Genomic DNA, 17,857 nt, shown 5'->3' on the forward strand with positions numbered 1-17,857 from the left:
GTGGAGAAGCCCGCCAAAAAGTGGAACAAAGGGCTTGACTTGGGTTGGAGTCACAGAAGAGAACACAAACACCCTTTTAGAATCAAGTTTTGGCAAAAAATACCAACCGGAGAATTAATATTAATTAAATAAACCGGCGGTATGTTCGAGGATACCGTAAATAATTAAATAAAGATAGTAGCCTAAAACAATGGCAAAATCCCATAGGAAAATATTTGCGGTTGAATATAAAAAGTAGTATCCACTGCCACCAGCCAAAACTCGATCAGGGGGGACGAAGACGTGCCCCCTCGACTAACAGACCCTGGGGCAGTTGAATTGCCCCAGCCAGTACGTCCACAATATGATGGTTTGTACTGGTTCTGTTCAGAATTTAAGACTAGTAAAGTCAATGGTGACTTTACATGCCCTGGGCCTGGGAGACAGTAGTCAGTCCCAGGGTATGGAGTCTATACTGGGGGGTCACTATGACACCCCTGTGTTACTGCACTGAGGGTGCTGTGTAACACACATCACAAAAACACATGAAGCCCTATGGAGTAAAAGACCCCATAGCCCATTAAACAAATATAGATTCAAAGAAACACACTCAAATCATGTCCAAGAGTGAGGGTAAAAGAGCCTCACTCTTGGCAGGAGAAAAAAATAAACCCCAAAAATCCAGCAAAGCTGCTGGGGGACTCACTAGGTTAGGAAATTCAGCCTAAACAGAGAATTCTCCCTAACAACACATACTACCCGACCAGGAGTAACACTTTGGAAACCATGTGTCTATACCACATAGCCCAAAACTTTGCATACAAAAATAATATAAAACCCGATGAAAGCAAAGGTAGATACAGAGTGACAGATTGTGAAGGCAGTTTAGTGAAACCTACCAAACAAAGCTTAATTAATCATGTCAAATTGTCATTAAAAACTCCTCAACAGAATGAACTATATTACATGTTCCTACTACAACTTTTTAAACCATGGAGAAAAGAGGAAGAGATACTAGATAACTATGACTGCTATGGAAACGCTTTTAAAGCAAATGAAAGCGCTATCACCGATGTGAACTTTACGCAGTACAAAACAATGTTGCACAATGAACAGCAACACCAAGAAGAACTCCAGGCCCAACTAGATAAGGACACTTCCGACAGTAGTCAATCTTCTGTAACAGGAAGTCAAGAACCACTAGGACAGCCACTAATAGCAAATGAAGCAGAATTAGCTATGACAGAAGTGGAAAACACCATGTGTCACTATGAAGAAGATATAGAAGACTTACCTGTACTACAATAAAATTTAACAAAGATCAGCGCACCATTTTTGAAGAAGTAACAAAAGAAATTGCACATGGTGTACAACACGAAAATAAAGAATGTACCGGCCAAAATTACAAACCTATACTGCTGTACGTCAGTGGTGAAGTTGGTTCAGGAAAAACATTCTTAATCAAAATCATCAGCAAGTTCCTTCAACAATTGACAAACAACACACTGTCAGCTGTTGCAACTGCCCCCACAGGTTTAGCTGCCTACAACCAACATAGGCAGTGTCACTTTACACCGATTACTACTCCTTCCAGTAGAACACCAAAACATATTAGACTATTACAAACTTTCTGCAGAAGCTGCAATGGAACTACGCAGAGTATTAAAACAAATGAAAATGCTACTAATAGATGAAGTGAGCATGATCTACAACCTAATGCTTTGATTCACCTAAGATTGCAAGAAGTACTTAAAACAAACTACGAAGAACTCTTTGCAGGAAAACACATTATCGTTTTCGGAAATCTTCTACAATTGACACCTGTGAAAGGTGAACCTATTTTTAAAACCTTAGGACACAAACTCTGCGATAAAACTGTTGGCAGCATAGGAAATGTCAATCTTTGGCAACATTTCCAATACAGAGAATTAACAGAAAACATGCGTCAATCTGCAGACCTCACTTACGCCAACATTTTAAAAAGTATTAGAATTGGTGTACTATCTCAAGAAGCACAAGCAATATTGAAAAACCGGCACATCCATGCACTTTATGGCGATAACGCATGTGCTACTGATGTTATGGAACAGTTAGCGCACACAAATGTCAATTGTATGGCCTTAATGCCAACTTTTGCAAGCTGTTTCAAATTCAATGAAACAGTGTTAAAAAAAGAAATGCAACCAATAATTGAAATTTGCTCCACAGACAAACTGGACGTACATGGTATGACACTACCCATGTGTCAGCAAGCCACAACAAGACTAAATACCTTAGAAAATTCAATCTCCAACACAGCTGGGTTGGAAAAAAATATTAAAATTATCCTTAAATTGTAGAGTAATGCTTAAACGTAACCTTGATGTAGAGCAAGGTCTTGTTAATGGGGCACTGGGTACAGTTGTTGGCTTTCAAACATACCCACGTGACAACAACATTCAGTTTGTCAATATTCTCTTTGACAAACTTTCAGAAGTAAAATGGATAGGGCGCTCAACAGCTCGATTCCTTCCCTTCAAGACATGTATGTACGTAGAGAACAATTTTCTCTAACTCTTGCATATGCAGTCACCATTCATAAATCCTTAGGTCTTACCCTAGGCAAAGCATTGATAGATATTGGAAACACAGTCTTTAAAGAAGGCATGAGCTACGCAGCACTATCACCACTATCACGCTTACGTACACTTGACGGTCTATTTCTTATCAACTTTGATGCAAGTAAAGTGAACGCTGATATTCCTTGCATTTTAGAATACAATAGACTGCGTTCACTGTACACCCGCCATCTGAACTAATTCAAACATAAATGCAACAGGATCTGACTGCAAATCCCTCAAAGAAAACAAAAGAAGCTAATACTTCATCAATTACCACAAGCAAAGAAGAACCTATTAGTGAAAGTAAATCAGGTACTTCTTCAAAGAAGGAACAGACACTCCAAAAAAAATCAATCAGACACTATCTGATCCATTCAAAATTTCAAATGAAACTGGTGTAAGTTGCTATGCAAATGTAGCAATGAATATTCTATTTCAATTGCCACCAATTGTTAACAACATTTACTTACACAGTACAGACCAATTCTGTTTGCAAATGTTAGTCCTTCATGGAACGCAACAATCAATCCTGACAACACGTATAGTGTTCACGGAATAAGACAAGAATTGGACTACTGTACTGGAATGGTGAGATTCACCATAAACTCACAAGAGGATCCACAAGAATGTCTAATGTACTTACTAAAAGTACTTGAAAACAAAAACATACCTATAAATGAAATCTTCCAGATTTCATACATGTGGAAACATACATGAACTCTCTGTAACAATTTGACACAGGAACAAATCCCTAATGAGCGATTTGTGTATGTATCCATACCTAATTGTAAATCCATTCAATTTCAGCAACTTCTACAAAAGATTATCCATTAATTATGCAATTCAGATAATCGCTCCACCTTAATGATACAAACACATAGTAACTACATAATACTAATGCTTCTATGTTACAATGCAGATGGTACCAAAAACAACTGCAAGCTGACTAGATTCACACACAGTCAAGTGTGAATTGGTTAGAAAACCTTTGCAACAATAGGTATAATCTACCACGCAGGAGCCACAACCAATGCAGGTCACTACACTGCATATATTAAAAAGAAATGTGGATGGTTCGAATGTAATGATAGTAGCCTTACTGTAAAGCAGAGATTACCAGTAAATCTTACAAACGCATATTTAATCTTCTCAAAGCCAAAATTTAATAAATAATGTGTACTTCAACATTAACAAAAATTCAATTAAAAGACTATAAACAGTTAGAACACGCCAACCGGTATCTAACTGCCCAAGATTGTATAACAACCACACAGATAAATGAATACCACTGATTTGTAACCAGAAATATACAGTTAGAATATGCCAACAGGTATCTAACTGGTTATAAAATCTGCAACAAGCCAACATACAGAGCATTAATCAGAAACAACAAGTAAACATTCAAAGGAAACATAGAAATAGTTTGTAGCAATGCAAAGAAAGGGCTGTTTTAATCCGACAAGGATTTTTTCCCCCAGACCCAATGATTTTAAAAACAAACACAAAAACAAGCATTTGGCCATGCACCCAAGACTTCAAGCCCTCCCCACAACCACCTCATCGATGTTCGATACTACGGGTGTATTTATTGCTGTCATATGCTGCAGTGGTTGTGGCCAGGGCCTAGAGTCTTGGATGTATTGCCATAGATATTCGGATCTATGGGTGTGCAGTATATAAAACCCATGGTGGCTTATAACTCCTGTCGTTATAACTTTGTTATTGGGTGCATGGCATTTGGCCATGCACCCAAGACTCTAGGTCCTCCCCACAACCACCTGATCGATATGCGATACTACAGGTGTATATATTGCTGTGATATGCTGCGGTGGTTGTGGCCACGGCCTAGAGTCTTGGAAGTATGGCGTATGGCCTACGGCCATGCACCAAAGACTCTAGGCCCTGGCCACAACCACCGCAGCATATCACACCCATGGTGGCTTATAAATCAGTACCACACTCATAGAAACAAAAACTTTAACTACGGCATGTACTCAATTTTAATATTTGCTAACACCACGCGTGTCCTTAGAACAGTTTCAAGTTGCCTGCGCACAGCACGGACGGAAGTATTATCCTTATGAGACCCCGCATTTTCAGTAATTACATACATCCCGGACAAGGCGGGCATGGCGAATACATCATTAGCTCCTGCCGCCTAAACAAATACAGTATTTCACCCATCTCTTACTCTCTGAACCTCCCAAACGACTCTGACACACCAAAACACTTTCCGAAACAGTATTTCGCCTCTGGTTGCCGCCGCGTTGTCTGCGGATCCAAGATGTCGGGCGCATCCAAACAATCTGATGCACATTACGCCTCACATCACTCCAGCCAATCGGCGGACACGTCGCGTGTCCGCAGTCATGACGCGAGCCCCTTAGCCAATCGGTATCTTGTCCGCTGAGCGAACAGGGAAGTGTGACCGCAGAGCGGACATAGATATCACACATTTGTTGAGACATACTTTTTGGTCATTTTAAAGAAAACTACTGGAACGATTGGCACCAAATTTACAAAAGCACGCTTTTGGGACCAAGGTCCTCCTCCTGCCGCAAATTTGGTGAAAATCCGTCCAGCGGTTTGGCCTATAGGCATGAACAAAGTTTTTCCCCCATTCACTCTATGGAAAAAAGATGTTTTGGTACCCCCCTATAACTTTTACCCCCCCTGGACCAAACATCACCAAACATTGGAAACGAAATTCAGAGTGGCCCACATACTTATTTTGCAAAGTTTGGTGAGGATTCGCCCAGGGGGAGCGAATTTATAAGCCGCCCAAAAAGTGCTCTTCCTATGGAAAAAGCAAGTTAACCATAACTACACAGGCTGTGTAATACGCACATTACACCTACATGCACAAATATGTCAGAATAATAGACAAAGCGAAGAAGTGGGCCATGAAGAGAGACAGGCACCAGCTGCTCATTTGGATGCACTCTTTTTTATGGCTTAATAATAGTTTGGCATTTATATAGCGCTATGAACCCTCATGTATCTGAGCGCTGCTCATCATTTATCAACCTCAGAAGGATGAAAGGCTGATCTTGGCCCCGCCGGGATTTGAACCTGCGTTAGCAGGCTCTGCACGGATGTCAAAGCAAGCGCTCTACTCGCTGTGCCACTTGACCGGCTTGGGGTAAAGAACGCACATTTTGTGATTACTTTCCTAATTGCATGCACCCTTTCATGCAGATCTATTTGCCCAAGAACAGGCACCATTCGTTCGCAAACGGTTGAGTGTAACAACGACATCGAGTCCCTTCTTCAGCACTTTGTGAGGCAGTCACTGCCCAATGAGACTATGCAATAAGTGGTGCCAGGGAACAATTGAGAAAAACTGTCCTTTTCCATGTGAAGCCAAAGTGTTGGAAAATTAAAATATAACATGTTTCCAAAAGTAATGATACCATGCAGCAAGAATGCCATGAGAAAGTGAAACTAAAAAAAAAGAAAAAAAAGAAATGTCAAATCTCATTGTCTCCAGCTGGGCCTGCTTTGGTGCTTCTTCCTCTTCCTAGCTTGTGCCACGCTATTAAACACTTTTTCCTCCTAGCACATATACAACAGGTGATGCAGGGCATTGAATGACAACACACATCAATTTGAGAGTACATGGATATTTGAAGTAAGTTCATGACAACGTTGCATTTATCTGCGCATTTCTTGTCAGTACCAAGTAACAGTACACACCAGGACATTTGAAGCCCATCCTGGACAATGATACAGGCGCTTGGCCCAGTACTTGCCAAAAGGAGGCAATGCCTAGTATATTATGGGAATGCCTGATAAAAGCTTGCACAGTGCCTATAAAAAAGTCCAAACTATTGGCGTTTACCATACTTGTTTCATGGCTGTCTGCATTCTTACCTTGCGGTATATGATTCCAGTAATGGCAGTCCGCAGCCTCATTCCAGTGACCAGGGCATACTGGAACTGCTGGTGGAGAATGAGGGACTGAAGCACAGCACAGAGAAACATCAGCGTTGCAATCAGAAAGCCCCACCAGGAAGGGGCATTCTCATTTTTGATGAATCCAATGAGCACACTGCGTTAGAAATGAGAAGGAAATAACACGAGTAAGTCACTAGCCATAAAAAAATTAATGTGGTACACTCAAATGATTGTTATGAATGTAATTATTTTGTACATAGTACCACTCAATTGTAACTCTGAAAAAAAGACGTCTGGATGATTATACCTGCTTTTTCATTCGATAATATGAACGTTGTGTTCCAAGAAAAACAAAATACATTAACATGGTTTCAATGTGTTATGAATGTTATGTTATGTAATGTTAGCGGTACTTGTATATCGCACCGTCACCAACAGAATTGGTCCCCAGGCGCTCTGGCGGATCTGTTAACAGGAAGGGTGGGTAGGGTTAGTCAGTAAGAGGGGAGAAGGAGAGAGGGAGAAGTGGTGTGCTGTTGGCAGCTTCAGCTCAGTATACACCTAGTGCTGTGCTTTGGTGCTAGTATCGGATCGGGCGAAGGCCACGAGTGCTGTCGGTGAAGTTTATGTGTTGTAGATGCCGTGTAGTAAAGTGCTTGCGGATTGCTGGGAGAGAGATGGTTGGGTGGTTTTGTCTGGGTTTAAGTATGCAGAAGATTGAGGGTTGGGTTAGTGGGATCTGTATCCTGATTCAGGTACTTATGGTTCCGTTAGAGTTGTATACCTGTTGGTTGGGATGTTGCTGGTTCCTCGTGGGCTGACTCGTTTCGGTGGTGTTGCCCTGATCCAACTATATCCTATTGAGTATAGTTTGGATTGGTGGGTGTGTCTGAAACTGATCTTCAGGTGTGGGACTGGGTGGGTGATATCTATTCTCAGGTGATCTAGTGTGACCCTGGTCGGTTGAGGCTTTGAATGGTTCAGGGTCAGGGTCGTGTTGATGTGTTGTCCTAGTGGATCCATCTTGGTGAGCTTGTGTATTCAGATGTTCGTATCCTTCTGTCCTGACTGGTTCTTTGGTTTCCGTGGGGTGAGCATCCTCGGGACTGTTGTTTAGTTGTAGTTTGTGTGGTGGGGCATTGTTTCCTGCTTTGTATTGGTGGACTGTGTGTAGTGATGAAACATTCTGTTTCTCACCCATTGCATTGGGGCCCGTGGTGCAGTGCTTCCTTTCCCTCTCTATGTTTTGTCTTTAGGGCTGTTGGAGAAGGTAATAGTTAAGGTCATGGTCCTCTTGATGATTCGTTCTAGTCTCTGGGCCTCATTACGACCTCGGCAGTAGCCATGCTGCTATTGGCGGCGAAATCGCGTCTGTGTCCGTGTCCTCAGAATGAGGAATTACCGGGCCATTCCGAGTTCGGAAGGCCCGGTAATTCCTCCCTCCAAGGACCTGGACCCGGTCCTTCCCCATTCCCATTTCAGCCCCCATAGGGCTGAATGGGAATGGGAGAGGGAGCAAACAACGGGCCATTACGAGTTGGCCCGTTATTTGCTCCCTCTTCACCTCGCGGGACCCTGTAAGCACGCCTGGTTTGACCAAGCGTTGCTTCCTGGGTCCCGCGAGGGGACCTCGCAATGAGGCGGTACGGGTTAAACAGCACCGGCACCTTTTACGGCGCCGTTTACCCCGTACCGCCAGGGTCGTAATGAGGCCCTTTGTCTTAGTTTGCTGTGTTTACTGTCTTTGGTCGTATTGCGACTGTCTCCCGTTTGGTCCTTTGGTATGTCGTGGGATATTTACCTAGGCTTTTCCCATTGATTGATCGGTGTGTATCGTGGTCGCTCTACGCTCATTGATGTTTTTAGTTATGTCGGTGCCCCTGTGGCCATTCTTTCTAGTTATGACATGAAGAGCCATGTTTTGAGTAATTTCCTGAATAATAGGTGGTTTCTTGTGTTACGAATGTACTTTGGAAGGTCGTTGCAGGATTTCAGGGCTTGGTGAGAGAAGGAGGATCCTCCTAGTTTTCTTTTGTTGTAGGGCTTCGGTTCAAGGCGGATGTCCATGCTTGATCTGAGCATTCTTGTTGGTTGAGGTAGGCGCAATTTGTTTCTTAGGAACTCGGCGCCTTCGTTGTGTACTGCTCTGTGCGTAATGCACATTGTTTTGAATTGTATTCATTGTTTTATTGGTAGGCAATGGAGTGTTTTCAGCGCTGGTGTGGTGTGTTCTCTTCGGGGTAGTTTCAGAAGTAGTCTGGCTGCCGCGCTTTGAATGCTTTGTAGTTTTTTTTAGGAGTCCTTCAGGCATGCCTAGGTATGCGCTATTGGCGTAGTCTACTTTGGACATGATGAGGGCGATGATGGTGGTTGTTTTGTTGGTGAACGATAGAAACTGTAAGATTCTCTTTGCCGCTCGCAGGAGGAAGAAGCATTTCTTGAGTTTACTTGTGGCTCTAGCGTGAGATTATTGTCCATCAGAACCCCCAGGTTTTTTACAATCTGCAAGGGTGCTGGGGTTGTCCCGAGTTCACTTGGCCAAGGGATGAATTGGTTTTCTCCTCCATTTTTTGTGACAATCACTATTTTAGTTTTGCCTGGGTTGATTTTGAAGGAGTTAGAGTTCATCCAGAAGAATACATCACAGAGGCAGTTTTCTAGCGTTGAGTTTCTTTCCGGGTTGTCTTGTATTTTGAAGATTATTTGTGTATCATTAGCATAGTTGTAGCAGGTGAGGCTGTGGCCTTTGATGATTCTGATCAGTAGATACAGGTATATGTTGAATAGTAGCGGGGAGAAGGATGATCCTTGTGGTACTCCACAGGTGGAATCTCTCGTGCTGGATTTGAAGGGTTTCATCCATATGATTTCCGTTCTGTTTGTTAGGAAAGATTTGATCCATAGTAGGGCGGCGTCTGTTATTCCAAGTCCTTCTAATCTCGTTATGAGGGTGTCATTATCGACTGTGTCAAATGCTGCCGATAGGTCTAGGAGTATCAAGGCAGTGCTGTTGTCCGAGTCTGCGTTGATTTTCAGATTGTCCCATATTGACAGTAGAGCTGATTCCGTTCCTCTCAGTGGTCTGAAGCCAACTTGTGCCTGATCTAGTAGGCCGTGCTCTTCTAAAAACTCTTGGGTTGTTTTGTATATGTACCTTTCGAGCAGCTTGGCTGTATACAGGATATTGGAGATGGGTCTGTAGTTGGAGAGGTCCTCTACGTTTCCCACTGTATCTTTGAGTAGTGGCCTGATGTATGCAGTTTTGAAGGCTTGTGGCACTTTCCCAGTTGTGATGGAATGGTTGAGGATGTTCCTGTGATATTCCATGGGCGTTCCATGTTTGAGAATCAATTTGTATATGTCTGGTGGGCAGGGGTCTTCGGGGCACCCTGAGTTATTGCTTTCATTCACCAGTTTGATGAATGTCTCCAGTGATATTTCTGGAAAGCTTCGTAGTTTGTTTGGGTGCTCCTCCCGGGTGTAAGTTGGGGTCATGGTCAGATCAGACGGTCTGCTTTGTACGGTTTGTTGGATGTTGGTGATTTTGTTTTTGAAGTGGTCTGCAAGGTTGTTGCAGAGTTTCGCAGACGGGGTTGGTGTGTTGTTGCATTCCGAAGGGTTTTTGATTTTGTTTACGATTTTGAACAGACCTTTTTGGGTGTTTGGTGCTTCTAAGATTCGGTTGTCATAGTGTTTCCTCTTTGCTTTTGTATTTCCTTTTTGTAAGCCCGGTTGTGTTGTAGGAATTTCAGTTTGTTTGCTGCGTCATTTTGTTTTCTCCAATCAAGTTCTAGTCTTCGGTTTTTTCTTTTCATGGTGCTAAGTAGTGGGGTGAACCATTTTGTCATTGACCGTTTATTAGAAGAACCAAAGGGTTTTTCTTTGACAATGTTGTCTATAGTAGTCATAATCCAGGAATGCAGCAGGTTTACCTTTTTGTTCAGGTCATCTTCTTCCATGAATGTTGGGTGTGGTTTGTTTAGCTCCAAGAGTTCATTCAGGTTGGAGTTTTTGATGGTTCTCCAATTTCTTTTCATGGTTTTTGTTGTTTTGTCCGGTTGATTGTTTGTTAGCGTGGTCATTTTGATTACGAAGCGGATGATGAGGTGGTCGCTCCAGGGTATTTGAACTTGGGGTGTCATGGTGAGGAGTAGTTTGTTAGCGAAGATTGCGTCAAATGTTTGCCCTGCCGAGTGGGTTGCTCCTTTGACTAGTTGTTGTAGGTTCATTGCTGCCAGTTGGCTGGTTTAGCGATTTTTGTATGGTCGTGCTTTCTCCTTGAAACCAGATGTTGAAGTCTCCTAGGACTATCAGGTGATTGTGTTTGATGGCTAGGACGGTGATTGCTTCAGTGAAGGAGTCTGCGAAGGTTGCATCATAGGTTGGTGGTCTATATATTAGTACAAATTTCAAATTTGTTTTGGGTGTTACTATTAGACGTATGATTAGGGATTCGCATTTATCAATGATTAGTGGGTCTTCAAGTTTGATATCCATGTGTTCCTTGTGAATGATTGCCAGCCCTCCCAGTCTTTTGGTTTTTCTGTTTGATTGGACGCATTTGAAGTATTCAGGCAAGCAGTTGTTGAGGGTGATCTTGTAGTTGTCATCTAGCCAAGTTTCTGTTACAAATAGGATGTCGATCCCTCCGTCGCAGAGCAGATCGTATATATCGGTGGCTTGTTTGGACATTGATCTTGCATTGATGAGGTTGCAGTGGATCTTTTTGGTGTGGTTTTGCTTGTTGGTTGTTCCTTGTTTTGGTTTGTGGTTGTTTGGTTGTGGTGCATCCTTGTTGGCATTGATTGGGGGTGGATGAGGATTAGCGAAGGCTGTATCTTCATTGTAGGAGGGAGTATGAGGATCAGCGGAAGCTGCATCTTCATTGAAGCGGCCTGCTAGATTGAAAGCTTGGCTGTTCAGTGGTGTTGCTTCTCCACTTATGCTGGTTAGGTGAAGGTCTGTGAAGGCTTCTTCTTCGTTGAATTGGTCAGTTAGGTTCATGTTTGGGTTGTTGGTTATAAGATCTTCGTCGTCGTTATGTCCGGAATGGCGCAGGTTTTGAGGGTGTCCTTCTGTTCTTGTGATGTATGGGGTGATGGGGGTCAGACTCTAGCCACCTTCTTCTTGGGTGTTCCCGTCTTTTTCCTGGTTGTCTCGGGATGTTCTTTGTGTGTCTTGATGTCTCTTTGTCGTTGAGGTATCCTGGTTATTGGGTTGTTGTGAGGTATGGTGTGAGATATAAGGAATTTTCCCTTTGGAATTTTGTTCCGGTCGTTTTGGTTTTTGGTCTTGTGTTTCCTCTATTTGAGGTTGTTGCTTCGGTGGTAGATTGGATTTGTGTGCCTGTGTCCAGTGTGGCCTTGTCTTGTGCCCTTTCTAGGCGTCCCTTTCTGGTTCGGGGCATTTTGGTGCTCAGTGCAGAGGTGCCGGTTGAGTGGTTGGCTGCTGTGTCTTGTGATGGGAGTGCTGGTATTTCTTCTTGTGTTGGCAGCCTTGGGTGCTTTTGTGCCGTCTGTTCTTCCGGTGGGTCAGTTTGTGCATCCTCCGAGCGCTATCTGTGGTGTTTTGGTGCTGGGCGTACTGTCATCAGGGATGTAGGTCAAAGTTCAGTGCTGTCTATGTAGGTCTCTCGGAAAGGGTGAGGGCGGGAAGACTATTCTATCGTGGTCTGGTCCTCACTAGGAGTATGTTAAGATGGTTAGGCTAAGTTTGTGCTTGAGACTAATTCTGACTATGTTATAGGGTCTCGTGTGGTGGGAGGGACCCAAGGCCATCCGGATACCACACAGTACGTACTGGGAACAGAACCCGTGCCTAATTTGGGAGACCTGAATAGTGGGAGAGAGGCCTATCAATGCAATCTGAATGTCATAAAATGCAATTTTGGAATAGAACCCCTGATAATTTTCGGAGACCTGTATAGTGGGAGAGAGGCCTATCAATGTAATCTGAATATCATACAATACTACTATCAAAGCGATCTGAATGTCATACAATGCAATTTTGGGATAGAACCTCTAATAACCTTGGGAGACCTGTATAGTGGGAGGGAGGCCCACTAATGCAATCTGAACACCACGCAGTACAACCTGGGGACAGAACCCCTGATGAACCCGGGGGGGGGGGGCTGTACAGTGGGAGAGAGGCCTGACAATGCAATCCAAATGTCACACAATGGGGGTCATTACGAGGTTGGAGGTAAGGGATTACCGGCACCGGTAAGGACACCGGTGCCGGTAATCCCTTACCACCCTATTCCGAGGTCCCTTAGCGGGTCCCTTCCTTAACGCCTGGTTTTACCAGGCATTATGAAAGGGACCCGTTAAGGGACTTCAGAGCTAATAACGGTACCACAAATTGCGGTACCGTTATTAGCTCCATCCCCATTCCCATTGAGCCCTACGGGGCTCGAATGGGAATGGGGAATGGTTCCCAGAATGGGGATTTACCGGGTCCTCCAAGGTTGGAATGACCCGGTAAGTCCCTTTTCGGGAACCCGGACTCGGAATGCGGTAAGGGGGTAGCCATGGTGCTAATAGCACCGTGGCTACCTCCAACCTCGTAATTGGGAGAGCAGGCTATCAATGCAATCTGAATATCATACAATACAGTCTGTGGACAGAACCTCTGATAGATCTGGGGGACCTGCACAGTGGAAGAGAGGCCTATCAATGCAATTGGAATGTCATACGATTCAATATACGTTCAATTTCGGAAAGGATACCCTCCTAAATTTGGGAGACCTGTTTATTGGGGGTGAGGCCGATCAATGCAATCTGAATGTCATACAATACAATTTGGGAACAGAAACCCTGCCAAATTTGGGAGACCTCTGTAGTGGGAGAGAGGCCTATCAATGCAATCTGAATATCTTGTAATACAATTTGGGAACAGAAACTCTGATGAATTTTGGAACTGTTTAATATTGGTTTAAGTATCTCGGATTATAGGGTAGAGTGGTTGATCTACTCCTAACCCAGGCCACTACTACCTTACTGGTCCTTTTAGTTGATGGTTGACGGCTGGCACATGGCTTCCCCTGTGGACTCCTGCCGACACTTCCTGGAGCCTCCTCTGTTGGGGCCGCCCTTGGCGTTGGGGCCTTTAGCCGCAAGAGCTACCAGGCGGAGGGCTGCACTGGGAGGACCAGTGAAGAAGGCTTCCCAGTGAGAGAAGCAGGGGGCGGGGGAGAGGGTCAGCGGGCAGCAACGGCGCTGGGGCGGTGGAATTGGCACAGAAAGTAGATGCTATTGGCCCATGAGGCACTCTGGAAGCGGCCACACTTACCTGCCTCTGGGATGGGTCACGGGGCGAGACGGAAGGGAAAAGCAGGAAGGGGGTGTGGGTGGCGAAGGACTACTGCGGGTTAGGATGGGGCCTCAGGGCCAACACAGATGTTGCTGAGGGACGGTTGAATGAGGGCGCGACACTCATTGTGCTTCTGGACCAAATCTAGATGTCACATGGAGTAAAGCTCCAATCAGGGCTCGGGGGCTGGATGGTAGGCGGGAGGGCTGGGGTCCAGGAAGGGGAGCTGGGAAGGGAAGTCGCAAGGTGGGGATGAAAGTGGGCCTAGTCGCGGGTGTATTATTTTTTCTGTTGCAGAGGCAACAAGAGGATTGCAAAGCTTGGTTACATAAAGGGGAATGAAGACCAGCCGTGGTTACAGTGCTGGACACGTCAAAAAGAAACAATGCACGCCGCTGAGGCATAGGTTACAGAAATATACAATATAAGCAATACTATATACAATAAGCTGGTTGTCTCCTGAAAAGGTATCTACACTGAGCAGTTGACAACCTAAATGTACATATTTACAATCATAGTGGTGGAGCATCAGGGCAGCAAGAGAGCATGAGGACGTTATGTGTCGAGAGTCTTGAGCCAATGGATGGTCTTAGTTCTGAATTGGCGGTAGGGGAGGTTCCTCCCTGTAAGGAGGTGGAAGGGAGTTCCAGAATTGTGCCGCTTTAACAGGAAAGCTGTTCCCACCTGACATAGAACGTTTAAACCTGGGCACCAGTAGGAGATTGGAGTTGGCCATTCTAGAGGGGCGAGAGGAAGTAGGTCTGGTGAATCTAGTGATAAGGTATTGAGGGGCTGCTTGGTGGAGGCATTTGTGGGTCAGGGAAACCGATTTGAGGAATATTTTGTCTTTGGTAGAAAGCCAGTTGACAGACCTAGAATCAGAAATGTGGGCTTTCTTTGGGATACTGCGGGCCGCTCTTAGGGCGTTATTTTGAAGGATCTGAATTTTGTTCGTAATATATTTGTTGCATCCTACGTAAAGTGCGTTGCAATAGTCCAACTTGGACAAGATCAGAGCCCTGGCTAGGGAGATGCAGTTAGATGGAGAGAGAAAAGGTTTGGCTGCTCTGATGAGTTTGCATGTATAAGATGTGGCGGATGCCATAGCATTAACTTGTTTTTTAAAGGTGAGAGTGGAGTCTAGGTAGAAGCCGAGGGTTTTGACCTCCTTGGCTACCGTGATCTTATTGTTGTCAATTACTAAGGAGGAGTAGTTTTGGTCTAGTTTGTTAAGGTTATGTGAGGACCCTAGAATGAGGAGTTCTGTTTTGTCATCATTCAGGCATAGACCGTGTGAGGCCATCCATGCCTGGATGATGAGGTACACTTTGTTGACGAAGGCCAAATCCTTGTCATAATCCCCCGTCAATGGGATGAGGATCTGGGTATCATCGGCATAATTAGTGTAGGTGATACCCAGACCATCTAGATCATCAAAAAGGGGCTTCGTGAAGATGTTGTACAGGGTCGGGGAGACGCAAGATCCCTGAGGCACGCCACAGGTGATGGGTCGGCTGCTGCTAGTAGGGAAAAAGACACTCATCGTGCCTCTCATCATGCGGTTATTTAGAAAGGATTGGATCCAGTCAGTTGTCTCTTGAGAGAAGTGGGTGGCTTTTTGAAGGTGGTCGCATAGGATCTTGCGGTCGACCAGGTCAAAGGCAGCCAAGAGATCAAGAAGTAGCAGTAGTGCAACCTTACCCTGATCTCTCAGCTCATCTATCTGTGCCTTAAAATCTATGAGTGCGGTTTTGGTGCCGTGTTGAGGCCTGAAGCCCGATTGTCTGACTGCTAAGAGATGGAAGTGCTCAAGGTAATGTTGGATTTGTTGGTATGCTATTTTGTCGAGGATCTTAAGAAGGAACGGTACTGTAGTGATGGGGCGGTAATTAGTGGGAGTAGAGGGGTCTAGATTGTTTTTTTGAGCAGGGGGAGGACCCATGATTGTTTCAGATTGTTAGGTACGCTGCCTGATGTGAATGACGCATTTATTAGTTTGGTAATAAATGGTGCAAGATCACTTGCCGCATCCTTTATCAATTGTGCAGGGCATAGGTCCCCATGGCAGTTCAAAGGTTTGAGGGTGAGAATGACCTTTTCTACCTCTTTGGTGGATACTCTGTGGAAGTTAAAATGGGGAATGTGCACAGGGGGTGCGTCTGAGTTGGGTGTATCTTTTTTTAGGGGCGGGGATACTGGCTTTGGTAGAAGAAAGAAGGGAATCTTTTTTAATGTTTATCTTTGTCTTGAGAGAGGAGATTTTGTTAGCTAAGGCATTTTGTATACCCATGCACCAGTTTTTTTCCTTGAGGCACGAGTCAGCAGCTTGGATGGGAGATTCAAGATTCAACCTCTTTTAGTATTGTAAAGAGCTCTCTGGTGTTGGATTTGGCTTGTGAGATTCGAGTGCTGTAGGACGTTTGTTTGGCTAGGATGATTTCTTTTTTATAATGGGAGTCTAGTCTACTCAAGTTTTTCTTATTTTTTTCTGAGGGACGTGATCTCCAAATTTTTTCACAGCGTCACTTTTCCTGTCTGAGGGCTTTAAAATGAGAAGAAAACCAGGCGTTGATGTGTTTTCTAGGTTTGCTCTTTTTAACTTCAGTGGAGCTATGGTATCAAGAGATGAGAGCATGACTCTATTATATATGTCTACCATCATTAATGGATCTGTGTGGTCCGGAATGGCATTCAAGGTCGGTGCGATTAATGGGATCAAATTTTCAGGGGCGATGTTCTTTTTATTTCTAGTCTGAACAGCTGGAGCTATACTGTCAATTTGTGCTGGTGTCGCCTCTAGGGTGAGCGAGATCAGGTAATGGTCTGTCCAGGGCTGTGGAAGTATAGAAGAGATCAGGACTGGGCAATTGTGCACAGCTAGCCAGTCCAGGGTTCTACCTTTGGTATAAGTGGGCTCTGTGATCTTCTGGGTAAAGCCCAGTTCCTCTAAGGTATTATTAATTATTGTGGCATTAGCATCTGCGGGGTCGCTAAAACCAAGGTTAAAGTCTCCTAATACCATACTTTGTGAGGAGTTCTTGAGTTTATTTGATAGGATATTTGTGAGGTCTTCTTCAAATGACCCTAAGGGGCCAGGTAGTCGGTAAATAAGGTGAATGGAGATGGATTGTGTATTAGATAAGGTTAACTTTGCAGTTAAGGATTCACAAGATCCTATGTTGCATGGTGACTCGAGAGGAGGTACGATCGAGTCTTAGTAGAGTATAGTCATCTGGTATGGCTAACTTAATTGCGGGGCCTGTTGTTGGATGTAGCCAGTATTCAGTAACGGCTAAGAAGTTCAAGTCTTCATTGTAGAGTAGGTCAGCAATGTCTGTTACGTGGGCTACCATGGAGCGGGCGTTTATCAGTGCTCCCTTGGTCTCAGGTTGTACTGGTTTTAAAAGTGATAGTGAGGATTTATGCGTGCCATTCTGGGCTTGGATAGGTTCACGATAGAGTCTACTGTTTAGTTGAAGAGCGTGCTGGGAGGGGCTGTGGGGGCTTTGGGGGCTAGTAATAGCCTTGCTGTGGGCTGATTTGGCTAAAGGGTCATAAAGCCTTGGGAGCCTGGCACGTAGTTTGAAGTTCCTCTGGAGGAGAGTGCAGGGTGCAGAGATCATATCAGTTGGTTTGTGAAAATTAGGTGGGGACTCGTGTGTAAGTGAGTTTGGTAACATGGTCGGGTATTGGATATTCATAGTATAAAGAAGTGATCTAAGTAGCACAGTATAGAGCATATGGAGATACATTGTGTGCGTGGGTAGGATAGGATAGGTTCAGGGTGGTTGTTGCCGGTTAACATACAATCGTGAAGCACCTGGGTATGAAAAAGCAACAGTATGAATGCAGGGGCAGTAGCACTCCTAGATTCCGAAGGAAGCACTGGAGGGCTTTATTGCACAATTATATGGAAATACACACAAAATGCGAGGGGCTAGATGGAGGGCCTCACCTGTGTGCAGCCGAGAGCAAAAGTGGCGCGCAGAGGCTGCTCCCAGCGGGACTAGGTCGCAGCTGGAGTGTGGATTTCGGGTAGCCAATCAGGGGCTATCGGTGGGACGGAGGCG

The 17,857-nt window shown here is 44.5% G+C and overlaps 1 protein-coding gene across 2 annotated transcripts in view; it reads right to left on the bottom strand.

Moving 5' to 3' along the window:
* ABCC3 (ATP binding cassette subfamily C member 3) overlaps positions 1 to 17,857 on the bottom strand; it is an 804,906-nt gene that overhangs the window by 377,073 nt on the left and 409,976 nt on the right. For both annotated transcript variants that reach the window (XM_069654461.1, XM_069654462.1), the window contains exon 9: positions 6,453 to 6,630. In XM_069654461.1, coding sequence (XP_069510562.1) covers positions 6,453 to 6,630 — 178 coding nt within the window. The remainder of the gene's footprint in view (positions 1 to 6,452; positions 6,631 to 17,857) is intronic.

This window comes from Ambystoma mexicanum, chromosome 3q (assembly GCF_040938575.1).
Source record: "Ambystoma mexicanum isolate Mex_15411 chromosome 3q, UKY_AmexF1_1, whole genome shotgun sequence".
Taxonomy (NCBI): Eukaryota; Metazoa; Chordata; class Amphibia; order Caudata; family Ambystomatidae; genus Ambystoma; species Ambystoma mexicanum.